At 41.9% G+C, this 26,968-nt stretch overlaps 1 protein-coding gene across 6 annotated transcripts in view; it reads left to right on the top strand.

Moving 5' to 3' along the window:
* Positions 1-974: 974 nt before the first annotated feature.
* The window catches only part of LOC102577186 (long-chain fatty acid transport protein 6), a 52,366-nt gene continuing 26,372 nt past the window's right edge, over positions 975-26,968 (top strand). For 3 of the 6 annotated variants that reach the window (XM_059724890.1, XM_014608800.3, XM_059724891.1), the window contains exons 1-5: positions 975-1,046; positions 2,139-2,642; positions 8,819-9,025; positions 12,627-12,785; positions 16,350-16,474. In XM_059724890.1, the coding sequence (XP_059580873.1) occupies positions 2,162-2,642; positions 8,819-9,025; positions 12,627-12,785; positions 16,350-16,474 (972 nt within the window). In that variant the 5' untranslated portion in view covers positions 975-1,046; positions 2,139-2,161. Of the gene's footprint in view, positions 1,047-1,582; positions 1,638-1,828; positions 1,910-2,138; positions 2,643-8,818; positions 9,026-12,626; positions 12,786-16,349; positions 16,475-26,968 lie in introns of those variants that run through there. The other 3 variants (XM_059724889.1, XM_006276136.4, XM_006276137.4) reach the window with 3 other exon arrangements.

Genomic DNA, 26,968 nt, shown 5'->3' with positions numbered 1-26,968 from the left:
TGTAAATTAGTAACCCTGTTTCAAGACATGAAGGACCACTGCAAATTATTTATACTGGTGTGGGTTTGAAATGCCAGTCATGAGATTCCTCAGAGCCCCAAAAATATACCTAGCAGCCATGGGCACAAGAACTAAAGTATTTGCCCAGGTGAACAGCATCAGCGCAGTGACACCCATCACAAACAGCAGACATTTATTTCTGCAACATAAAGAAAAATGATCCAAAGCACAGGCTGTTTTATTTAGCTCAGAAGAGAATGCAACCTTGGAGCAGGGGAGTTAAACATACAGGTCCCAGGCTGGGTCCAGCTGGTGGGGCTTGTCATTGCTAGTAGCAAAGGAGTTAACACTGCCGCTGCCTTGCCCAGCAGGTTGCCAGAGCCCCCTTGTGTCCTGGGCAAGTGGCACCCTGAGGGTTTTAAGCCCATTAGAGGAGTTTAGAGAACCGCTTTCCCAGCGAGAGAAACTGGAGGCTGAGGTGAGAGGGAAATTGGGAACAAAAGGGAAGAAAAGAGCAGTGGAAAGAAAGAAATAGGAAGATGGGAAAGGGAAAGAGAAGCCGACCCAGCGGGTGCTGCCTGCGCCCAGTCAAGGCCTACTCACAGGTGGTGGCCCTCATAGCCGGCTGCCCTACCCCTGCCCCCCAGACTCACCCTCTGATTTCCTCCCCTCTGAGGCTCTCTCCCATGCATGGCTCTTGCTCAGCTTGCAAAAGGCCTGTCGCTGTTTCCCTCTGCCCTGCTCGTGCCATTGTGGGGTTGGGGAGGGCAGGCAGCAAGATCCTGAAGTGGAAAGGAAGGGCAAGGTAAGCTGCCCGGTCAGATAACCCAATTCACACTCAGGACTGGGTGATCCCAGCAGCCTGGTCATCTCTGATTTCATAGTTTGCACCTGTCCTTTCCTCTCTCACTTGGCTCAGGTGAAATGAGCCTACAAAGCGGGAGGCGAGACAAGCCAACATACCCCTTCCTAGGTGCCTGATGCTTAGGACAGCAGTTTTGGACGTACCAGCTGAGAGACCTGCGTTTTTCTCTCTCTTTATATCTGTAAATCTAACTTCTGAATCTTATTCTGTGCAGGGGCATTAGGTTTCTGGAAAGCTTTTGCTATAACAAAGTTCTGGGTAGCTGCAGGAAGAGTTTGCTTTTCACCTCCCTGCTGAGACATGAATAGGTAGTTTTAGCTAGACTTGCTCACCTCCGAGCTAGGGCGGCATGGGAGGCCAGTGGGAAGGAAAGGGGTAGGGAGGTACCAGCTGGATAGGAGACCAAAGGAGTAAGAAAGCAGGTGCATTTCTGGGGACAAGCAGGACTGTACTGGCTGCAGGGAAAATGGCAGGGCTGGGTGCCACACAGGGAAGCAATAACAGACCATGGCAGTCCTGCTTTTTGATCACCCCTGCCTCCCAAAAAACTGATGCAAGCTGGACTTAGTGGCAAAGGCAAGACGATGCCTGGAGACCTGTAGCCCACACCTTCAGCGCTGCCATACACCTAGCCCCCTTTTGCATGAAGGAAGGGAAGCTACGACGGGAGAAGTGGGGCTGAGGAGTCCTCCAGTTTCTTGTTGTGTGAATGCCTCTTCAGGGCGGAGCGGGATTGCATGCAGATGCCTCAAACCTCTGGCATGCCTAATAGGTGGACTGGGATCTGGTGGCTGCAGCGTTTCGCTGGGCGATAAGGGATTAAGGGGGGGAGCAGGGGGGATTAAGGCCACCACTGGCGGTGGCTCGAAGCAGGGGGCTCCTGGTGGCGCGCGAGGGGTTGCCGGGGGCAGAGCCACCCCTCTCGGGCTACCCGCCTTGCAGCAGCAGCGCCGAGGGAGGCGGGGGGGAGGGAGCAGCAGCGAGCAAACAGCGGCACAAGCACCAGTTCCCGCCTTGTGCAAACGGAGGAGGCTGCTGCGGTCAGTGAGTCTCGGGCCGGGGGACGCAGAAGCCGCTGGGGCAAGGGCAGCCCTCGCTCTGCTCCGATGAGGAAACTGGGGGGGGCTCTTTCAAGGGGCTTTGCAGGCTCGCTGAGTACATCAGGGCTGGAGGAGGCCGAGGGAAGGGCTGGGGCTGTTCCCCGGGGTCCCCCTAGGTGGAGGCTCCTGCAGGGCTGCTCGCAAGCCTCTGGCTGTAACCCTCTTCTTTGCAGGTGCCAGCCGCTCCTTGGCTCCTATGCTGCCCTCGTGGGTGCCAGGCGTGGCTGTGGGGCTGGTTTCCCTGCACCTCCTTCAGAAGCTGCTCTTCCCCTACTTGTGGCATGACTTGAGGGACTTGCTGCAAGCCATGGGCTGCGGGCTGTCGGCTGCGGTGCGCAGGGTGCGGAGGCAGCTTCCCACGGTGCTGGGCAGGTTTGTGACGCTGGCCCAAGAGCAGCCCCACAAGCCCTTCCTCATCTATGATGGGCGCGTCTACACCTACCAGGACGTGGACACGAGGAGTAACCAGGTGGCCCAGGTCTTCCTGCACAAGGGAGGTCTGAAGAAGGGGGACACCGTGGCTCTGCTGATGACCAACGAGCCCGACTTCATCCACGTGTGGTTTGGGTTGGCCAAACTGGGCTGTGTGGTGGCTTTCCTCAACTCCACCATCCGCTCCAAGTCCCTCCTGCACTGTATCAGCAGTTGTGAGCCCAAGCTCCTGGTCATTGGGGCAGGTATAGTATGCACCTGATTTGTAGGCTCCTGCTCTTAACCTCACATGCTAAGCTTTTCCCTTTCTTGGAGACCTGGTTTCCCCAAAAATAGTCATATTGCATAGTAGTAGTTGCACAGGAGTGGTCTAGTTGCAAATGAGTACCCTTTTTGCTTGGGAAACACTTAAAAAGATATAGGTCTTCTCAAGATTGTGGGCATGGGGCTAATTTGTGGCATGCCTGCCAAAAAGTTTACCCCCCACCGGTGCAGCACATAGGTGACAAGATGCCTTTCAGTGGACAATTTACCTTCAGCAGTTGGGGTGAAATCAAAGCTGGCTCAAGGCATGGCCAGCACACTTTGGGCTAGTTCCCTTTTATGGATCTTAAGTGCTCAGAGGGAAGCAAAACCACTTTTGTCTGAAGCATTGTAACTAGTGTTGATTGGAGAGAGCTCAATTAAAATCATGGATCTAGAATGAGAATTTGATCTGAAAAAGGTTTCAGCATCCAAATCCAGACCCAATTTTTGTAAATAGCCCTTTATTTTTACAAAATACCAAACAGAATCTTAAAAAAGAGAATATCCTGAAGTGTGGGGAATGTGTGCGCATTTCAAAATCTAGACATCTCTCACCTTTAAATGATTGACCAGCCCTACTTCTGGTTTGCTGCTTATTGTCCCACTATTATTGGTCTGACAGTGGGCTTTAGCATCCATGCCAACAGATTAGTGACAGGACCCGTCTACCTATACTTTGTAGTAGTGATTTTTCTACTTATAATTCTGAAACATTTTCCCTCACTTTAATTTACATTACATTTAACTTTTATTGGGGGTTTTTTGCATATTCTGTACAGGTGTATGGTAGGTTATCTTAAAGGTGTAATTAGAACCTGATATTTATACAAAAAGACTGCTAAAACAGGAGGCAATTCAGTAAGATTCAAAAACACATAATGACCAGTTGTTTCTGAATTTATTTTTCTCTTAACTTTCAGTAGGGACAAAAATCACATAGGCCTACATAAGGAAAATGGCTACTGATGGAAATTGTTCAACTTTGATTCCTCAATATAGTAGGTTGAGTAGAAGTAGTATATATTAACAGCATACATATAGTACTAGAATCTCTCCACCTGGAACAGGGAGGTACAAACAGCATTTGATGGTACCTTTATTGGTGCTACATCTTAAGAAAGGACCAGTTCTGGGTATGAAATACAGTACCACTTTGCCACCACTAGCATTGCTGTGCAGTTCCACTGAAAAAGGTTTACTTTGGTTAGTTCCAGAGTCCTTTCCTGGCCACTTTTCAGGATTCGGGAATTATGGGACTTCTGGCACACTTTTCAGTTGCTTTCTGCTGCTGTTGCATGCTATTTTGAACTTTCTATCATTATGGGCCCTGCGCTCTGGTTTACAGTGGAAGAAGACAAAATAAGTCAGGAATAATTTTTAGAGAATAAGAGGCAACAAGGATTTTTTTCATGCAGCTGTAAATTTGGAAAACCTATGGTTACATACAAACAGGAGGGCCCTTTTAAAGACATCAGCTACCTGAATGGAGAGTGGGCAGAAGAACTTTCAGTTCTCCTCAAAGCAGATATTTTTTAATAATTCACATTTTGATTTAAATAAATGAGTAAAAAATGGAAGGAAGGATTTTGAAATATTCAGAACAGTGAATAATTCAAGATATGCAATGCAGACTATGTGGAGCTGCACCAAAAGCGTTTTAGTTGCATAACCACCTGTATGGAGCCGTCCCTGACTAAGTGTGAAAAGGTGGGATTTGGTTCCTGATTTCTTAGATTGCTTACTATGCTTTGTTCTCTGCAATTCGCTTGGTCCCATACTTCGGTTGATGCCCTCTTTCAAGGTAACACAAATATATCTTTTGACTTGCACTAAGTACTTGTAGTCCCCCAAACACACTGCAGTATCCACTGCACTGTCTTAAGTATGATTTCAATCAAATTGTCACAAACTCCATGATTCTAAGCTGCACCTGACCCCTACAGATATATGGGGTCTGAATACAGCTTACAAGGGGCTGAGTATCAAGAGGCACCATATCTGAAATAGAAAAGTTTGACACAGGTTTTTACTATTAAAGAGATTTAAGTAGTCCAGCTTATTTTCTGGTGCCAGACAATGGGAATCACGTGAATTGGCATGTACACTTGAGTGCCCCTCAAATATTGTGTTAGAAATAATTTGTGCAACCTTTTTGGATGGATTGAGCAACATTTTTCTCAGAACAAGTTGATCTCATTGATAATTGGCACAGATCAGGCAATGTGTAGTCATGTCTTTCTGCCAATAAGTGGTATTGTTTGTTAGAAAAAAATATAACACCCATTTGTGTGACTAACAATTCAGGATGGTTTAGAGCCAAAACGTATTTTGTCTATTATTCTAAGGTCACAACAGGGAATATTTACGTATTTCAGGTTGTTCAAATGTAACAGTGTGTGTCACAGATGTACAGCTCAAAAATGAACTGTTCATAAGGTTGCAGGGAAACATAAAGGTGGGGGAGGAGGGGGAATCTCAAAACTGGTGGAAAAAGTGATATCTTTTATTAGACCAACTAGATATTTGCAAACAAATTATTTTATGTGAGGGGATCTCTACTTTCTTGAAAGCATGTGCACATTGCACTTTTCAGTGAGTGCCAAGTTGTTAATGTTTATATCTGAATATTCATGACGTACCATGCAAATGCCACACAGGACTTTTGTTTACTGTTATTAGTGTCAAAACTTAACACTTGATCTCAGCCTACAGGAGGCTGAGAAGTGATAACTTATTCAAGATCAAACAAATCCTAAAATGTTGGTATTGGTTTATGTATTTTCCTAAATCAAAATGTAAACAAAATACTGAAGTTCACAACCCCCAGGATTCCCTTACCATTTGATTCTGTGTGAGTGCTAAGTACCCACAGACATGCTGTACTTCAGTTTCTCTGAGACAGCTGTTTATTTCCAACACATGGAGAAGATCTGTGTTAAATGAGCAGCAGACTGTTTACAAAATCTAGTGCAGAAATCCACTATACACTGAACAACAAATCAGTGATGATCATTGTTTTGAATCGTTTTACATTTTTTTCATAACTAATCCTTGGTTGATGTATAAGCATGTTGAGAGTTGTCTTCAGGGATCATTATACATCCATTTTTCCAGAAGTATAGTAACTAGGCTCCTGGCTCTTTTAATGATAGGAAAATTTGCAGCTGTTTCTGATTTGTCTTTTTTTATTCCTCCCAGAAAATGGCCTTTTTTTGTTTTCTTATCTAACCTCAAATCTATTTCAAGATAACATTTAATTACAAACAGTTCAGATGTTATTTCAAGTACTTAATTCCATAGTACAGCCTTTGTGCTGAAACAGCTCATAATAAGTGTGTTCAATATTAGATTTTTAAAAAGAACAGTTAAACGTGGCAATAGAAATTTTTAGGTTACCTGAGTGATCTAAGAATGGAAACAGAAAATCAGTAAGCATGTATTTTTTCAATCTGAGGCATGCTTTTAATTATTTGGAATAAAAGATAGACTTGATCTAATAAGAAAGAACAGTAGCTTTTTGATATTTGAATCTTAAATGACCATGTAAAGAACCTGAAATTAGGAAGTTTCTTCCCCTCTTCAGAAAGACTACCTTGCTAGGTAATATGATGTCTAATTGCTCCAGACTCCCTCCTACTTGGCCAACTCCTATTTTAAATGCATTTCATATTCACATTTATATTTAAGACCATTGTACTAAACAGCAAAACCTTATAATACACCTGAAATTCTGAATAATGACCAACATTTAGTCTCAAATTCCTTATTTTTCTTTGTATTTAGTAGTGATCACAACAAGAAAAAAAATGTGTGAAAAAGCCAATGTTTTCATGATACAATTTTCATTAAGCTGCAAAAAAATTAAGGGAAGTAAAAGACTAGAGAGACTAGACGTGTAAGAAGTATGCTCCGTAATTATTATTTTTTGTTGTTATTTGAAATCTTCATAAATTGGAGAGAATGGAGTGATAGCCATTGCTGTCAAGAGCGTAATTGTGGGTGAAGGGTCATCTGTCCACACATGCAGGATTTGCTATGCCTAAACAATCTCTGATGACTACCAAACCTTTTCTAGAAAACCACTAAGGAAAGAGATTCCATAGCTTCCTTAATTATGGCTTAATTATACCACTCTATTAGGATCCATAATTATCCTACAGTGCATGAGGATAGATCATTATTAGCAAGGTACCCAAGTCCTAGCTCCTGTGCACCAGTTTGGGATATCTGCAAAAACACTGTACAGTGATACTGGATAAGAGAGTCATTGACCCCTGTTTCTGTATGCTGGAGGTTTCTGGAAACAAAATTCCTGTCGGATAACGTGTAGCTTTTATTACGTTGAATTTAGTTTATAACTGCTTTCAGTACAAAAATGTATTTGGCATTCTTTCTGACTCGGGACTACAGAAAGTTATCCTATTTTATAACATGATAATTTAGCAGAATTAGCGATTTGATTTCACCTTGCCTATTTAATAAGTTACATTTTCACAGGATACTACTGCAAAAATTAGTTCTGTTCAGGTATTAAACCCGACTGTCCAGAACTTCTGCGAAATGCAGTATGGTCTGTCATTAGGGATATATATATATATATATATATATTAAAAAAACCTTTTTCCTTATAAAAGGCAAAACAAAGTAACATATACAAGCTTTTGTGTTTAACTGTGTTTTAAAGGAGAAATGGTCCCAGGGTTGGGAAATCCTGCTTTTTCATTTACCTGTTGTGATTAAGGACAAATTATTTCAACTTTGTTTGTTTATGCATCAATTAAAAATTGGGATGTTAACTTTAGTCTTGCTACTGTCTCTGTTGAGTATAAATTTATGATGAAGGCCTTTATCCAGCAAAGCACTTTAACATTAATATAACTTTAAACATGTAAGTAATCCTCTTGACTACAGTAGGACTACACATATCCTTAAATTGCTGGATTCATGTCTTCATTTCTGTATAGTGCTCTGAACATGGAACTGGTTATAAAAAACCTAAATAAGCATAAATGCCCAGGCACTGTTTGAGAATCAGATCTTGTATTTTGCCACTTCTTATTTTTATTTTGGCACTTTTTGTCAGTTTTTTTTTGTCCTTTTACAAGTGCTTAGATTTAGTTTATTCATAATATTTTATTTTCATTTTCCTCTAGCCAAAGGCTTGTATGAGAGAGAACCTTCAGTAAATGAATGTGCCATATTAAGTAAATGAAATGATGATAGATAAAATAGTGAAAAGTGCCTTGTTGTTTTTCAAGGATATTTAGACTCCTAGAGATGAAGATAAGCATTTAGGGTCTTGGAAAGTGCTTAAATGGGCCTTAGGTGGGTTTTATATACTAAGTGAGCAGAAATAAATCAATTTAACCTTGCTCCAGTTGCCAGACATCTCCAAGATTCCTAGATGCCTCTGTTCTTGTTTCTGGTCATACTTTTTTGTATTTTCTACTAGGCAGTTAGGCCCCTAAGCTTCAGAGGGGGACACACCTGTGCGTGAGGCTGCTGACAGATGTGGGGGGGAAAAAACAAAAAAACCCAGTGCTTTACTTTCAGTTTAGTGTGTCTATGCGCCTAGCGCAGCACATGCCCAAAAGAGACATATCATCATTTTGACCCAGCTTACCCACCTTTTTGTATAGATTGTGCACTTCAGTGGCACATTTTGTCACTTTTAATCAATAAAGGTTAGATTCAATAACATTTAGCCTTTTTGATTTCCCAAACTCTCCCTATTCTCTGCATAGAGGGCCTAAGTATACGCATCATGAAATGATTTCCTTTGTAGTCCATTGGGCTTGAAGCTTAATTTTTTGTTGTAATGCACTTCTGCTTTGGAAAGGCACTGAAAGATGCCCAAGGTGGGATGAGGCCAAGACAAGATAATCACTGTAAATAGCTTTCTTTTTGATATCTAGCTATAAGTTAAAGCTGCACTTGCATTGCTTGTGCTTTGTCAAGTCACTCCTCAGATTTATCAGTGGCTATTCTATTCCTTTACCAATGAGATAAATGTCTCATCATATTTTACTAATACAACATTCATAATTAAAACTTTAATATATGTTGTGTAAATATGCTGCAGTACAGGTGAGATGTTGTTGTTCTTGTTTTTAAGATATGCTTGGGACACTAAAAGAAATTCTTCCTAGTCTCCAAAAAGATATTGATGTTTGGGTAGTGACAAAAGACTCCACTTTGCCAAGTGTTCATACCCTGTTAGACAAACTGGAAGGTGCATCTGAAGACCCTGTACCAGTTCATCTCCACTGTGATAACGACCTCAAGTCTTCTGTTCTCTACATTTTTACCTCAGGAACAACAGGTACTGTTTTTCCCCAAGAGAAGGATTTTTTTTTTTCCGCTCAAACTCTTTCCAGAGAATTGTATTTCCATTAGTTGCTAAAATTGTTCATGAAACTATCAGTTAGTGTATCTGATATAAGATAGTTCTACTAGTGACTTCTCAGTCATAGTTTCTTTTGTAGTGCTGCATCAGGAGCTCAAGGAAGGCATCTGTCACTTTTGGGTTAGGGACAGACATTACACCTAAACCAGTTTAAACCTATAACAGAAGTGACATTCAGTGCACATAAACCAGTTTGAAAATGGCCCAAACTGGTTTGAGATGAACCTGGTTGAATGTAATATCAGACGTAACTGAACTGGCTCAAACCAGTTTATGCAATGTCTGTCCCAGACCTCTTCCTGGTTTAAGAGAAACCAGACACCCCCAGCATGCTCTCGGCTGGGTAGGGCTCTCTGCTCTGTAGCCAGAGCAGGGACTGGCCCTAGCAGAGACACTGGCTGGCACGGCCCCATTAAGGCAAAGTGGACAGGGAGGGGGGTAATTCTTCCCTCCTTCCCCCACCAGAGCCATGGTCAGCCAGTCTGTGGGGGAGCAGAGGGGAGGGGGCTGTAGCTGTGGCCCCTAGAGCTGTCAGACCCCAGCTTCATGGAAGGGAGGAGGGAGGAATTAACCCTTCTCCCTGCCCCCTTCACCTTAACGGGGCTATGCTGAGTTGGTTGCCCCATCAGGTGGGGAGGGGGGCTCTGTTCCATGCTGGAGGGGATTCTTCTCCCTCCTCCTCCTCCTCCCATGGTGGGGACTCCTCGTCCTCCCCTCCCCCCCCTGGGGCTGGGAGGGGCATCTCCATGTAATGCTGCCCTACCCCGGAGCGGGGGCAGAGGGAGGCTCTGTTCCTTGCTGGAGGGAACTCTTTCCCCCTCCTTTTCTCCTTTCCCTTCCCCTATTGAATTGTGTAAGCCAACAATAGGGAACCTTTTCAGGTTGCCGGGTCAGGATGATTTAGCTGAGGTTGGAGACTGTCTGCTGGACATTGGGAGAGTGACTGTCATTGAGCACCACTAATGAAGCCCCATGTCCCCAGGCTGGATCAAATGGCCTTGCGGGCTGTATCAAACGGATGCATTCTTGTGTCTGGATGATCTCTGGTATAAGCAGTAGGACAGGATACTTTCTAATTACTGCACATAACTAATATTTACAAAACTTTTTTTTGTCTGATTTTTGGCATTGCAAACTTAGTAAGTACTAATATTGTGTGTTCATATAATAAAGCAGTCGGGTTAAACTTTATAACAGAGATTTTATAACGTCCTTTAAAATAAGATGATACACATTTTAATATAAAGTTGCTTTACAGGTTTAAGTTGTTTTGTATGTAGGTCACTGTAAGATGGCAAATAGGATTAAGTTAGTAGCCTTTTAGTTTAGACACATATGGTTGCGTTTTGTAGCATTTCTCCTAAGAAATTAAGGTTTTTAAAAATTAGGTCACTGATGTGAAAAGCAGCATGGTGTTAGAATAAACAGATTGGTGTTCCTCATTCCCTTGAAAACCAATTTGTTGTTTCAGCCACAGGATGTATTAAACGTAAATTGCATCTTGTTTCTCCTGACCAAGAATATATTTTTATTTTATTTCCCTGGGCTCCCAGGAACAATTATTTAACTAATTCAAATAAAGTAATATATTATGTAAATTTAAAATAAAGTAGTTAAAAATGCTGCAGGCATTGTTCAAGTATAAACTATGTCTTAAATAGTACTGGCACAAATACAGTTGTGTGTGCTGCTGTGGATAAACCTATATTCAGTTACAAAAATATTACATGTAAACAATACTGATTCCCTATATTGAAGCTACCTTCATATGGAGACCATGACTACAGTTGTAAAATTAATGTAGTCTCATAGCTATATTCAAGGTCTTCATGTGAAGGTAAGGTAAAAAGCTGCCACATAGAGAATTGGTGTTATTTATTTTTAATATTTTGCATGCATTTAATTTTTGAAGGGTGACTTGGCATACTTAGCCTATTTAGATTCATATCTAGTGTAAAGTAATCCATCTTCATTCTTCCCAGTAATATGAGACCATGGGTTTGCTGATTAAATGAATACCTGGTAGATTAAAAATAAAATATCTTATGCAGCTTGTAGTGAGCCACTGGAATTTAATGTTGAGGGAACTAAATATCAAATACTGTGGTTTGGGTGTGTGTTTTAAGTGGTAGATTACTATGAAAAATATATCTTGAATAAAGTATTGCACAACAAGGTATTGGTAGTTACATTCTTGTGGAACTTAAGAGCATTGCTAGAAACTGGTACCAACCAGTGGACTGTGGATATAATTGAGAATGGGAACTCTTTTGTTCTTTTTAATTATATATCCATTTTTTATTCTGTTAATATTGTGTATGTAATGTATATGCATTTTATATATAATTTTTTCATCCCTGGGAGTGATGTGTGTTTGAGAGTGAGTTTTACCACCTTTTAAAATTTTTCTTAGATTATTTCATGCAAATTTATATGTTGTAAACTATTCACTGGTTTTTAACTGATCATTTTAAGACTGTCTGTCTGATTATCTGATGTGAGGTCAGCATTTATCAACAAACACAAGAACAAAAGCTCTTTTACAATATTTTTGTAAAAAGAAAACTATACCCCTTTGTCAGTCTTCCTATATAAGGAGACTAAAAATTAAGGGGATCAGGATTTTGGAAGCCTTCTGAGTCCTAATGGAGAGAATACCACTATTACATAACACAGATTTATGGCAAAGCACAGGAAGAACAGACTTCTTCTGATGACACCAGTCAGGGAGCTTAATAGAAATTAGAAAAAATGTATTATTTTAAAAGGCCATTTCTGCTTCACTGTTGTGTTTGTAACTGAAAGGCTTCCCAGCTTGTTTTCTACCAGACTTCTTAGTACAGTTTTAAAAGAAGAGTTCATGTTCACACATACTAAAATGAAGTGGAGCAGAAGCATGATAAGATATGAGAGGCTGTTTTGTAAAGGGCTGCACAGCGAGCCAGTCCAAGGCTTTCTCCAGAAATGGAATGGTTCTGAATTTGCCTACTGCTGAAATTGCCTCTTGCCTTCAACTGGTTAGTTGCATGGATTATGGTACCATTTCAAAAAGACATGCCCTCATCATAATCTGTGCTTTTTAGCTGACAATTCTGGGTAGAGGGGGCAGAGCAGTGTATACCGGGATGCAGGAGGATGGTGCTATAACTTCTGTTGGAAGGAAGTATACATGTGTTTGCTCTGCCATAAGAAACTCTCCTGGAAACCACTTCTACCAGATTATATTTAGGTTACTTTTCTCCTAGGGCTGCCATTTTTGGTCTCAGAGAAACTGTGAACATTTGTACACTTAGGACTTGTACTAGGAGAACTGCAGTTCTCCCAGTAGAAAGGCCACATACAAGTGTTACATAAGTGACTGTCTTATAATTTGGGTCCAGAATATAGATGGAAAATCATGGTTATGACTATTCTTAACAGAATATGGAACAGACACAGCAACAGTATTTGTTGACCTCTGTAACATGTGGCTTGTGTGTGGGGTTTTTTTTTAATGTTTTTTCTTTTTTCATTACAGGTTTACCAAAGGCTGCAGTTATCACCAATCTGCAAGTTCTAAATGCTGCTGGTGGCTTGTGGGCTTTTGGTGCTACTAAAAATGACATTCTTTATATAACACTCCCTCTTTACCATAGCTCAGCAGCTCTTGTTGGCATTTGTGGATGTATAGAATTAGGTAGGCCTCACTATAATGCTTTATAATAGCATTGTTGACAGAAGGGGTTATTCTTTTAGGAATGCATTAAAATAGTATGGTTTCTTAGATTAATATCTTCAGAAACTATGGTCATGTAATTTTTGTTAAGTTCTGGGAAATTATGTACCATTTTTTGAGACTTGTTTTGGGCTGGTTTATTTTGTAATTGTTTAAGAACCCCCAAACAAGTGGTTTTATATATAAAACTCAATATTGCCTAAAAGTCTCCTTGTGCATAGCCCTTCATTCGCATGAATAAGGCTAAAATATCTAACTGTCTGCCAGGCTATGAAAACACATAGCAAGCATATAACTGGAGCATTGATACAGAAAGATATGTTTTTGAAGGCTTAAAATATCTGACGATGCATTTCTAGTTCCTTTACATATCAGTATGTAATGTATCTTTTAAATTGTCTTTATAGATCACATTAGCTATAGGGTGCATGTTTTACTATGGCTGAACCTTTGAACCCTTTTAGGCAGGTTAACATGGAACTTGAGGGCAAAATGTCAACTTTAGGCCAGAGCTAGACATGATGTCAAACTCAAACCGCCCCCCCGCCCCTCCCCCAAACCGACTGGTTATTTGTTTGTATTTTGGGGGGGGCGAGGGGGGAAGGGGGTGGGTTCAGTGAATACTTTATACTTTGATCATACTGAAACTTTGATTTCAGCTGAATTTGCTGAATTATTTGTTGGGCTTTTTTTTTTTTTCTTGTTGGTTAGATTTTCAGAAGCAAGAAGAAGAAACTGTTTTTTTTTCCCTTGCCCTCCCTTTTCCTGCCAATAATCTAGCAATTAGGTCTCACCTGGGATATGGGATACCTAGATGCAGTTCTTCCTTCTGCCTAAAATGACTTGAACCTGTTATTCTCATGAGAGTGGTCTAACCTTTGTTATAAGTGGGTTAGCCCTTGTCCCAGTGTTGGTGCTGCTCTACTTTGTATTTTATTAGGAGAAAGAGAGGAGTGAAAGAACAATTGTAACTAGTCAGTTAAGACCCTTACTTGGAGGTAGGATATCTGGGATGCAGTTCCTGCTCCAGTGATTACTGATGTGTGTACTACAAAGTGGATTAGTATCTATAGAAGAGAGTGAGAGCACAACCTGCATTGTTCAGTAATCACTCAGGGACACCAAAACACTTCTCCGTTGTGAGAGTTGTTCAAATCTCCTGACACAGGAGGGAACTGAAATCATGTATCCAAGGGGCTATGAGAGTGACTGGAGTTTCACAAAATTGGAAATGAGGAAAGACTGGTGCCTGACTAGTTCTTCATTTCCATTGCCTTTGTTAAAAATACATGACATGGAAACAAAGGTTGTTTTTGTTGTGTGTGTGTGTGTGTGTGTGTGTGTATGAGCTAAATGTTCTGCTACATCTGAAACAAAAATATATATTTTTAGTTTTGGCTAAAAAAAAAAAAAACCCTAAAAAAAAATGTTTTTGGATTAAAATAATTTGTTTGGTTACTGAACAAAAAACTTTTTACTTGCAGAGTATTTCTACATACTTGATTCAGTAAGGGAACATACTCATTTCTGTTTTGTATAACTATCCTACTTGTATCGTGGTAAAAGAGTATCTTGTCCAATTGTCTGCTGATCTTTTTGTTGGAAATGTTCTACTTAAAATCTATACTTTGTCTTGCTTCTTGCATAATATAGAAGTAGGTTTTATTTTGTGTATGTATGTATTTATTTATTACCTGATACAGGTTTCCTTTGCTTTATATTGCACATGCGTTCCTGGAAAATGGCATGTAACTCAAAGTCGCATAAAGGGAGCCCACTTTACAATGTAACAAATAGGGATACATTCTAAGACCTTGACTGTACTGACCTCCAGAAACATTGCTACCACTTTTACAAGACAATTTTGGTACTTGCCAACAGCAGACAGTACACACACGCACAGGGTACTGGCATAATGGGGATGTCATCTACAGAAACACGTGTCACAGACAATGAGTGAGGAGCACAGATCCACACAGGAGATGACATTTTAGTGCATGTCACTCCCACAATGCACCGCACAAAGCAGCTGACTGAGGGCTTCCATCACACCGATTGCATGAGTGAATTTTCCTCACATATAATAAAATTTTGGTATAAAAAGGGTCGTCACATAAGAGTGAATTTGCACATAAAGAACCCACATACAGCAAGGGGAAACCTGTATAACCAACTTCGTGGAAGTGGAATGAATAATATTTAGCTATATGTAGAGTCCATACCCATAGTAAATTAACTTCTGTTCCTCATTTTTTTTTTTTTTTTCTCATTTGTTAGGTGATTTATCAAAATGCATGGTGGATATCAGTTCTAGAATTAGAATTCATTATGAAATCCTCTGTTTCTGGCAGAAAGGGTGAAAGCATTTTAGGATTTCATGGTGGTTGCAAATGTAAAAAACAAAAAACAACAAAACACCAAACCCAGCGCTTTACTTTTAACTTGGCACGCTCTTGCGCTGAACCCCACACATGCCCAGATGTGGCAGCACATTACTTTGACCTGACTCGTCCAATGCCTATAAAGATCGGGTGCTTTAGTGGGGCTTTTTTGGTGAGTTTATCTAATAGTTGATTGAATCTTTACAGAGCTGCAGAGCCAGGTTGAAGTAATGTGCTTCTGCTTCCAGTAAAGCACATTTTTTCTTTGTTGTTTTTATGTCTGTAAGCAGCCTCTGTGCTCATCCAGAATTACTGCAGTGCAGAGCATCCCTTTTACATAATACCTCCTTCCACCCTATAGTAACAAAAATCAATATACACAACAGTTAAGTATCCTATGCACAGGAAAATAATTCTCTGCCCCCACCCCCTTCTGACTTAAATACCCTTTACTTGTGTATAACTCTTAAATAACTCCCCACTAAGACTGAGAGATTCCAAGACATGCAAATTGAGAACCACTAGTCAAAGAAGACTAATTCAAACACAAATTAATCAAAATTGGCTGGCTATAGATGTGCTCGTTCATGTTTTAGTTAGAATGTGTCAGAGCAGATTTGATTGAATCTGTTCTAATTGGAATGCTCCAGCCTTGCCTCATTGTCATGTGTATTAAACTCCTGTGCATTTTTAAATGGCCGTTGGGGCATTTTATCTAAGCCTCCTCAAATGAGCTTTAGACTAAGATTCCCACAGGCATTTTAAAATGTTCGAGGGCTTAGTACAATGATGGTGAGCTGTTTTAATTAGAGTGGCTGTCCAGGAACTGCTTTAATTAAAACACCCCTCCTACCCCCAAGCACGTATATGGGCAGCCTCCGAGGCTAAAATATGTATAGTGGCTTTCCTATTATGTTCATATTCCAATATTAATGGGAATCTGTCTCAGATAATTTTGCTGTTACGTTTTGTCATATTTGTTTGGTGAGACTACTGTAGTATTTTAACATAATAGAAGTTTGTGTTTAATTTTGGTATCAAAAAATAAATAAATTCCAGAACCTTTCCAATATATTCTGTATTAAAATTGAAAGCTTATAGCCACAGAGCAATGATATATTTCTTCCCTTATTTTTCCCATAAGGTGCAACTTGTGTCTTAAGAAAGAAATTTTCAGCTAGTAATTTTTGGAATGACTGCAAAAAATACAATGTGACTCTTATCCAGTATATTGGAGAACTTTGCCGTTACCTTTGCAACCAACCTGTGGTAAGTGGAATTACAATTATTGTTATACTGTCAATTGATGATCTGCTGATTTTCTTGTATATTCATTTTTGAAGCTGTAGTTGTACTAAAAGGGAAACTTCAAGGTTAACCTATTCATCTGCCATTCTTCCTGTGAAAGGTCTTTGACTCATCATGAGTACCAATTAGGTTTGATGCTGGGAAAGCTGTTAGAAGACTGAAAGAAGCATATACAGCGGGACTGAAAAATGAATCGGAAATCTTGTGATTAAAAGTTTAGCACTGAGTGACCTATGAGCATCTACATTCTACTAATATATACTAATGCATTTTCAAAATGGTTATTCTTGAAATAATTAAATGAAGTCTTATTAAATGTTGGAAGCCTAATTTTAACCTTATCAGTTTTAGTTGGCAGTGTGAAAAATACATGCACCATTCCTCTTCTTTTCTTTTGTAATTTTTAAAGTGCTGAATACAGTTCAAAAGCTCAAGAGGAAGTTGTTTTAAGTTCCTGTTAAAAAGTCGCTATAGACAAGCCAGTTAGCTTTCTTAAAGTACCACTCCTGCCTGGATCATAGTCTACTTCAGTGCTAACTTTTGTATACTTGTTCTGATGAAACCATATTCCATCTCTGGTGGTCCAGGAACAAGGTTTGTAGAGCTAGCTATAAATACCTTTATGACTGTTTCACGTTAACTGACTCTAATCACATTCTTGCTGGAAAATGAGCTCAAGGATAGAACAGAGTAGAAGATCCTTCATGCTTTTACTACTCTTTGAGTTGCAGCGTTTCCCATTATGCATGTTTAATAATAAGTCCCAATAATCAAATAATTAAGACATTTTTATGAACATTGGTACCCCTCTAATGGCTTGTTACTGGGAAAAGATTTTAGTTTTTAACACTGTCTTAGAACAGTGTCCAATTCTATGAATAAAACTAAATAACTCCTTGAAAGTGCTCTTAGCACACTAAGCAAAGAAAGTTTTAATCCTTTTTGTTTTAATATGACTGTTTCAAAACAGCTCAAGGAATTTTGGCAACCAGAATCCACAGAAATGTAATTGCATGCATAACTTGGTGCCTAACTTCTTGTGCTTTCAAAAATATCCCATTTGCCTTAAATTGGTCTTCACATTTTAAAATGTACAATCAGTATGTTATGTCCCTGTCACTGGAATTAAGCGACAGATTTTAAGAAATGATAATTGTAGTTATTTCATGTTAATAAATCTTCCAAAATAATCAGCACTGACTTCCAGCAGTTGTTTGTTAACAGAAAAATATGTTAACAAAGATTATTTTTCAGTAATACTAATAACTGACTCTTAGAGGCCTGTCCAATTCTACTGGATCCAGTGGAAAAAACTCCCATTAACTTTGGATCAATCTTCTTTCTTTTCATTCATCCTTGCTGAAATTTGTTGCAAAGACAGACCTTTAGGACTTCGTTTCCTTTCTGCGTACCAGCATGAACTCACTTTCGTTAAGTAATCTGTTAGCTTACATGTTGAATTAATTTGAGCTGCCATGTCTTAAATTCTGCCTGCTAACATACCATTCACATGATAATGTTAAAGAAAACTCCCAATGCTCACCTTTAATCAATTAAATTCATAAAATGAATCAGAAAAATATGTCTGGTAATAAGGCATCTTTTCATATTTTTATTGTACTTGTGTATAAAGTAAAATAGGGCACTCCATTATCCAGCGAAGCTTTATCCTAGAGTAAATTCTCCATAAAAGAATCTAAATGATAAAAATGTTAGGAGTTGCAAATTGTTTTTGGAAGTTAAATGAGATCTATGCTCTGTGCGTTATACTGTACAATTAAGCTTTTCATTTAGATCTCTTCATTGCCAGAATATATTTCTGACCGAGAGGCCGGGACTGAAGTTAAGGACTGGAAGGGACTTTCTAGATAATCAAGTCCAGTTCCTACAGTTTCTGGTGGCCACATCATATGATTCTGTTTTTAACTTTATCATGGTCCATTTCATGGGTAATTAGGTTCTTTGACTCACTATTCCTATTGGAAGGCTGGTCCACATCTCTGCTCATTTGGGCTAAGGGCAGACATTCAAAAAGCCAGAGTCTGAATTGATTTCAACCTTTGCAGGTTAGTCTAACCTGCCTAGATCCAGCCAGTTTGTAACAGGACAGACATCCCCTGCTGGACTGAGAAATTGTGGGCACGTGCCTGTAGTTGCTCAGGCCAGGGGATGCTAGAGCACGCTCTCGGGTGCAGGGAAGCTGCGGGGGGGCAGCAAGGGAGGGAGAGCATGGCCAGTCTAGGCTGAACTGGCCAGAGAGGGATTTAATTCCCCCTGTCTACTGGCAGGGACCAGGGCCATTGATGGGGGGCAGTAGCGTCTGTCTTAGTGTCAGGGAGCATGAACTCCTTCCCAGCAGGGCCGCCATGCTGTGGGGTGGGCAGAGCTTGGCATACTGTGTGTGGCAACTTCGGAGCCCAGAGGGGGCCAGAGCCCTCCAAATGTCCTCGTCCTGTCCCCAGAGCTGCTGCACACTACATCAGCTTTCCTCGTTCTGCAGCGTGCTCCCCCACTGTGAAGAGGCTCGCACTTAGTGAAACTATGACAGGCTGCTGCCCCTGTTACGGTCGCTCCCAGCTTGTTGCACCAGTTTTTCAAGAACTGGAATCGTGAGAATGTTCGTTAGTAAGAGAGTTGAATGTTACTATAACTAAAACCCATTAATCCTGCTTCTAAATTAACCATATAAGTTATTGGAGAGAATGGCTGCAAATTGCTCATAGGTTTTTTTTTCGACCCCCAAGTTATCTTTCCGTTACGTTATTTTAATACTTTCTCTTTGATCATCATCCTACTTGCTATTATCTTCATTTTCATGCTTTTCTACTTCTTGTGTACCAAGGTCAGCCATAGAGATTACACACCTCTTTTTCAAATTTCTTCTCTAATTTCTTATTTTAAACTCTCCGATCATGGAACACTCTATTTTCCTAAGTAACTTTGGAGGGATTCCATCCTTTGAGAAGAATCCTCTTTCTGAATACTAGTCATCAAGCAGCCCCAATCCTTCTTTTCAGGGGTGCACTGATAAAGATTTTTTTGGCTGATACCAATGGTTGATTATTAACCAGTCATATTGGCTGATACCAATTTGATAGCTGATATGCAGCCTGGCAGCTTGGAGAGCAGCATCCAGCTGGTAAGTCTGTGGGGGAGGGAAGGGGCGTGGTGTGGGGGGGGGGCAGATCAAGGCTCCCATGATGAGGGAGGGAGTGGGCCTGGGGCAGGGGTAGACACTGCTGAACTGGGGTGGGGCACAGGGCAGAGCCACAGGCAGCTTGTCCAGAGGGTTGGGGGGGGCCAGGGAGGAAGTGGCTCCCCACCACTTCATGCACTCCAGGGGAGGGTTGGGGGACATATGCTTCCCCCAGATTTGTGTGCGGGTTGAGGGCAGGCTGCCCACTGCAGGCTCAAAGCCAGGGGCTGTGCCAGTGGTGGGGTGGGCTGGGGCCCTGCTCGGGGTGGGCAATGGTGGCTCTGGGAAGGGGTGCTACAGGGCATTTTGGGGTGGTTGTAGTCCATGCCCCCTATGCTTCCCTTGGTTGTGTGTGCAGTAGTGCGGAGCTGTCTGCCCCCTGCGCCCCAGACGAGCTGCCCGCAGCTCCATTCCACAACCTGCCCTGCCCCAGCTAGGCAGCCCCAGCCCCACTCTCCCTCACTGTGGAGGCTTCGATCTCCTCCTCTGCCCCCCTCCCCCCCCCGACTTACTGGCCGGACACTATTTTCCAGGCTGCGTGCATGCTGCGGTTATGCGCATGCATGTGGCATTTATCAGAGACATTATCAGCTATATACTGGCCAAAAAAAGCTGATTGGCAATAATGACAATTTTTTTTCTTTTATCGGTGTTGATCCAATATGGACTAGTATATTGGTGCAAGTCTACTTCCTTTGAGCCATCTATTGATCTCTGTTATATTGACACATCTTCATACACTCTTGGGGATCAGCAAATACCCTAAGGATCCACAAAATATCATCTGAGCCTCTGCTTCTTTGAGCATCTTCCCTGGCCTGTTGCATTCCAATGGGCTTTTTACAGTGTAATTTCTCCCAGTATGTAGGAACTGGTTGCTGTTTCTTTCCCACTCCCATCAGTGTTCTGTACAGCCTTGGGTCTATGTCCCATTTCCTTGCCTGTGACAGACAGTATACTCCCTTCTATTTTCTGGATCTGCTTTGGTTGACAGGCCTGTTGGTTCTCCTTGACACAGTTCTGTTTCATATAGATCTGTCTCTTTCAGTCTTTTGTATGTGTTCCTTTTTTATCTCTATCTTCATTGTCTCCTCAGTAAAAGTAAGTTAAAAGAAAAATACCCCAGCATCACAGTACAGTGTGTGACTGTGCCACAGCCTTTCTCTGGACAACTGTTTTATTTTGTGAGCACAATCCTTATCAGAGCTGATAAAGAGCCAAGTTGATTGGTATGTAATATGCAGGAATTTCCTGGTGCAAGTGCTTTCCCTGCACCCCACACCTATAGTCTCCAGGTTCCTGCTGTGGCACAGGCTTCCATGGGGCCTCTACAACAAGTAGATGCAAACTTTGTGCACTCAACTAAATCAAAAGTCCTGTATCTTCAGCAGTAAAAGCTATCTAAATAATTGTTGTTTGGAGCTCAATTGCAAAAGGGGATATAGCATATCACTTTTAGGACAGTCCCCACTTAGGAATGCTCCCATTCCACAAATTAGGCTTTGTTCTCTCCATGAAGCGCCTTTGTCCATTAGTAGGAACTGCTGGATCCCCAAAGTAAAGTATTTCCAGAAATCTGGCAGACGCATCTTGTATTGTTAATTTAGGTTGAAGCCACAGATGCTCCCTCAAAGAGTTGTATCTATTATACAGTTGCCTGGTTAATTGTGCAATTAATTTAGACTGGCTACATGTGTAAATTAACTATGGTGCCTTAAAAAGTTCCAAACAGTTATAAAGTTATTGCTGAAAAACATGCAATAACATTACAGCTGGCTTCCACTCAACTTTAATTTGCATGTGTAACCTGTGCTCCTGTGGTTGGGAGGCTTCAGTCTCATAGCCACAGGAGCACCCCATGCACCTCCATGGTGGGGAGACCAGCTGCTGTGATCTCCCAGATGCAGAAGATCACAAGCTGCTGAGATCACGGTACCTGGTCTCCCAGCCACAGAAGCGTGTATTGCTCCCCCATGACTGGGAGATTGCACCATGCAGCCTGCAGCTGGGAGACTTCAGCCACTGTGATCTCCCAGCCATGGATGTGCATGGTGTGCCCCTGTGCCTGGGAAATCACAGCAGCTGCGGTCTCTGAACCTCAGGGTGTACAAGGCACCCCCAGCAGCTAGGAGATCACAGAAGCTGGTGTCCCAGCCAAGAGGGTGTGCAGGGCAGCCTCATGACTGGGAGCCCTGTCAGCTGAGGGGGCTCCCAGCTGTGGGAACTTGCTTCTTGCCAGTTCCCACAATCACATCTCCTGCCATGCACATGTGGTATAGCAAGATGTACAATTGTGTGGATCATGCATTAGATCCCATCATGCATTTACCTGCACATGTAGAGAGGGTCAAATTATTTATTCCCACCAGATAAAAAATTCTCTTCCATCTGAGGCTTACCATACCAAGTGGAAGGCAGGGGTGGACAATTATTTAGGCTGGAGGGCCACTTGGTGAGCTATTGAGGGTGAGAGGGGAGTGCTAACCCAGCCTCAGTCTCCCATCATGACTGTTTACACTGCCTGGATGAGCGGGGCTGGGGGAGGAGGGGAGGCAGGGAGATGCCAGTTGATCCTATCTGGCCCTGTCTGTCCTCCACCTACTGCTGGGGGTGCCAGATGGAGCAGGTAGGGTCTCCATGGAGACCCTTGTGGTACCCCAGATGTGATGGGGCCACAGATCGCTAGGGGTCAGCATCCAGGAATGGGATGGGCAGTGTGTGTGTGGTGGATGGGCCGGGATCCCTGGGTATGGGACCAGGTCCAGCAGTGGTGGTGAAGACATTGGTAGCTGGAGTGTAAGGGTGAGAGTGAGCTCCTGCTGTGGGGGCTGCCAGGAAGTCAACTCCAGCTGCTGCACTCCCACCATGGTGCTGCCCAGCCCTGGCATGTCCAGGAGCTGCACCTGGGGGTAGGGTGGGTTGTGTTCTGTGCCAGGTGGCACCTCTGTGCCTAGGGGTGGTGGGACTGGCCACATGTGCCATGGCCCAGGCTACTATATGCATCATGGCCCAGGCTGCCTTCCATGTCTGGACCAGGCAAGGCCAAGGGACCTGCTGTGGGATGGATAGAATCACTTGGCAGGCTGGATGTGGCCCATGGGCTGTATTTTTTGCCCACCCCAGACCTACGGGGTCATAGATCCACTGTAATTTAGGACTGTTATGTGCTAGGGTCAAACTAGCTGTAATGAGGTCACAGGTTGACGCCATTGGCTACCTTAATTCCTTCGGATTTGCAAGATCTGGTTTATTGTGTGGAATTCCTCTTAAGGATACAGTTAAGAGATTTTCATTGTGCTTGAAAAGTATAAATGGAAACAAATTTACCTGCTTCTACCTGATCTCTAAAGAGTTTCATTTTGCCTATGTTTATAAATGACCCATTTCGTTTGTGTATATTCTTGTATCTTCTGTTCATTGTTGAACAAATGTGCTTGATGAAAGGATCTCTTTGTTTTGTTTTAGTGGGTGTTACCAAAAGGCTTTATACGTGAAACACTCAGAACTCAGTGAGCTCAGTAGGAGGTAACTTTGGGTCAGTAACTGATGCATTAATTTCAGTGTAGCAATGATACTGAAGGAAAAATGATTAGTTAAAAAAGTTGTATTACTTTTAAATAAAATTGACTTGAGCATTTCACCATTATAGCCTGAGAGGGTAAACAAACAATTTCCTAGAAACAGTGAATTGAAAGCTCTTATATGTAGCTCAAAATAAGACTGAAACATTTTTAAATGCATTTTTTTTATTAATAAACTGTTTGGTAAGTGTTTAAAATACAATGAAGCTTCATTTCTCTGAGATGCATAAAAAGCTACAATTGTGGCAGTGTGATGTTATCTCCAAAATTAAAAGCCAAGTACTTTATTTAATTTACATTTTAAAATGGTACAATATAGCAATGTTATTGTTGCTGGTAACACCCTCTATCAGCTCCTTCATGCTGAATAATGAATCACATGTTGAAGTAAGGTCATAGAGCCAAGGATGTAGGAAAAAAACAATGTTGTATGTGACTAAATATATAAAAATATTTCTTATCTGATTCTTTCAGTTAAAATAAGATTACAAAAGGGAAAAGGGGGCTTTATAAAAGTAAGCAAAAAATAGTTGAATGGAATGATGGTAAAACAGGACCTTACCAGTAAAGTGTAGACCTGGGAGAGTATATCAGAATGATGCTATAGGTATTTCTAGTCAGAGATGACAACATGCATGAAATCTGGATTTTTTTCTGGATCATCTCGAGAAGGATTTCCAAAATCAACAAAAATTTCTCTTTCCTTTTTAGCAAGATATCCATTTTTAAGCAGGAAGGATGGGGAAGGTGTAGGGGACAGCTGGTTTTGACCCAGGTACTGAAAGGTAACTTACACAGTGCCAAAAGGAAATTCACAATGTATTTGATGGTTACTGGAATGCTTGTTTCCTCTACACTTCACTCTCATTCAGAGATGGGACAGTGGGGCCCCATGTAGCCATGTGGGTGGTAAGAGCTTGAGCATGGAAAATGCTTTCCTGCTGTGTGATCTTCTGTTTGTCATTATGCGGGAGCAGCAATGCAGTAGATGAAAAATCTTTGAGAGATTTCCCTAGAAGTAGCATTATAGGTGAGGTTGAAAAGTTCATATTAAAGTTGCCTGACACTTCCTAGAGTTTAGATCAGGTATTTATAATTTTGCCAATCTTTTAACTATTTAGATTATAAAATTACCTGTTTACATTTTTGCCTTGCTCTGAATAATTTTGTTTTTTTCCTTTGGAGCAGGCTCTTGAACTCTGGTAGCTTTTAGGTCATGGGGATGAACCTTTGCTATACCCATGAAAATCTAGTCAAATTTAGCCAAGTTATAAGGTTTTGAAAATGCATAACTTGTACATGCTCAATACAAAATTATTTGGTAACGAGAATTTCAGCTGCTGAAATTTTAGAAAATTCTATTTTGACAGAGTAAGCTGACCTCACTGTGTATGAGCCTTCTCTACAAAGCAACAAAATGTGGTGTAGCTCAAGGCTCTTCTTGCTCAGCCAGACCTAGTCTGTCCCACAGGACTTGAAGTTCAAACCTCAGTTTTCATCACAGCCCTGTCCCTCCTATCCCCAATACCCAGTGCCGATTTCCTTTCTTGCCTTACCTCTTCACCTTCAACCTTCTCACCTTGCTAGTTCTGTCTTCTAGCTCTTCATATAACCTCTCTTCTCAACCTAGGATGGTTTCTGGTCCTAGGTTCCCTTTCCAGGCTCCTCATCAGATCCCTGTTTCCCCAGTAATTTTTTTTTATATGACAATTCCATATGGCAGCCTCTGCATACCTGGCGCGCACAAACAGCAGCAGTGCTTATCCCTTGGACTCTGAAGCCATGCCAAAACATGGGCTCCAAGCAGACCCCATACTGATCAGCTGGTGAACAAGAGCACTAGCATCAAGGATTTGTGGCACGAGGGAATATGACCACTTACTTCATTGCTCATGTGCCCCACAATTAAAGGGGGTGGTGGCCATATCCTCACTCCCCCTTTCCCCCAGGCCATGATCTTGGGTCTGCCCATGGACATGTATACACACACACACACAATAATTTTGTGCTGCACTTGTGGAAATTGTAGATCAGACTTTACAAACTATTATTCAGCAGATTTTACACATGAGTATTCAGCCTAAATTCCATTTAGGAATAAAAATAAAGTTAAGAGATTTTGAGAAGGATCTCAATGGTTTCTGAAAATTCAAAACCTGCTTAGTTCATTTAGCACTTACATGAGAGAGAGAGATCAGCCCATTTGAAAATGACCCCAATCATATTTAAGAAAATTATTTTTTTTTCCCCAAAAACATTTTTTTTTTTTTTCCACATTTGACCAAGCTGGATTTCATAGACATTCGGGCTGGAAGGGACCCTGGAGGATCGAGTCCAGCCCCCTGCCCCGGGGGGAGGAAGTCAGCAGTGATCATAGGATCCCAGCAAGATAAACATCCAAATGTGTCTTGAAGGTGTTCAAAGTGGGTGCTTGAACCACCTCTGGCAGCAGTCTATTCCAAACCTTGGGGGGCTCGAACAGTAAAGTTCTTCCTTATGTCCAGTCTGAATTGGTCGCAGCAGAGTTTGTGACTGTTCGATCTTGTCATCCCTTGGGGCGCTCTGGTGAACAGACATTCCCCCAGATCCTGATGAACACCTCTGATAAACTTATACGTGGCCACCAGATCACCCCTGAGCCTGCACTTTTCTAGGCTGAAGAGTCCCATGGCTCTTAGCCTCTCGTCGTAAGGTCTGTTTTCCTGACCTCTGATCATGAGTGTGGCTCTCCTCTGCACCCTCTCAAGCTTCTCCACATCCTTTTTTGAATTGTGGAGCCCAAAACTGGACGTGGTACTCCAGCTGCAGCCTCACCAAGGCCGAGTCATTCTCCTGTTGTACGTCCTGGGATTTGCTTGAGAAGCATCTATGAATGCAAGCCAGTGTTTTGCTTGCTTCACTAGCCACAGCATCATGTTGAAGGCTCATGTTCGTCTTGTGGTCAATCATGACCCCCAGGTCCCTTTCATCTGTAGTACTAACCAGCGTAGCACCGCCGAGCCTATAAGCATGGTGCAGGTTTTTCCTCCCAAGGTGGAGAATCTTGCATTTTTTGGTGTTGAACACCATCAGGTTCTCATCCGCCCATTTCATGAGCCTGTCAAGATCTGCCTGGATCCCCCTCCTGTCCTCAGGCGTGAATGCTTTGCCCCAGAGTTTAGAGTCATTGGCAAACTTCGCCAGTCCACTTCTGACACCAATGTCCACATCTTTGATGAAGATGTTAAACAGTATATGCCCTAGGACAGAGCCTTAAGGGACCCCACTGGTGACCATGCACCAAGGCAATTGGCTTCCGTCAACCACCACCTTCTAGGTCCTACTGCGAAGCCAATTCCCCAGCCAGTGGATCATGGTGAGGTTGAGGCCTCAGTTAGCCAGTTTTGCCAAGAGGTGATTGTGGGATACCAGATCGAAGGCTTTTTTTTAAAGTCAAAATATACTACATCAATCTCTTCCCCCTTGTCCAGGTGATAGGTCACCTGGTTGTAAAAGGAAATGAAATTGGTCAAGCAAGACCTACCCACAACAAACCAGTGCTGGGTATCCCTCAGGATATTGCCGTCAGCTAGTCTGTTAAGGATGGCCTCTTTGATAATCTTTTCCAAGGCCTTCCCCAGGATAGAGGTCAGGCTGACGGGCCTGTAGTTTGCCGGATCTACTTTCCTCCTTTTCTTG

Source organism: Alligator mississippiensis, chromosome 3 (assembly GCF_030867095.1).
Source record: "Alligator mississippiensis isolate rAllMis1 chromosome 3, rAllMis1, whole genome shotgun sequence".
NCBI lineage: Eukaryota > Metazoa > Chordata > Crocodylia > Alligatoridae > Alligator > Alligator mississippiensis.
Note: the sequence above shows the minus strand (reverse complement) of the source record. Positions and strands in the feature narration are given on the sequence as shown.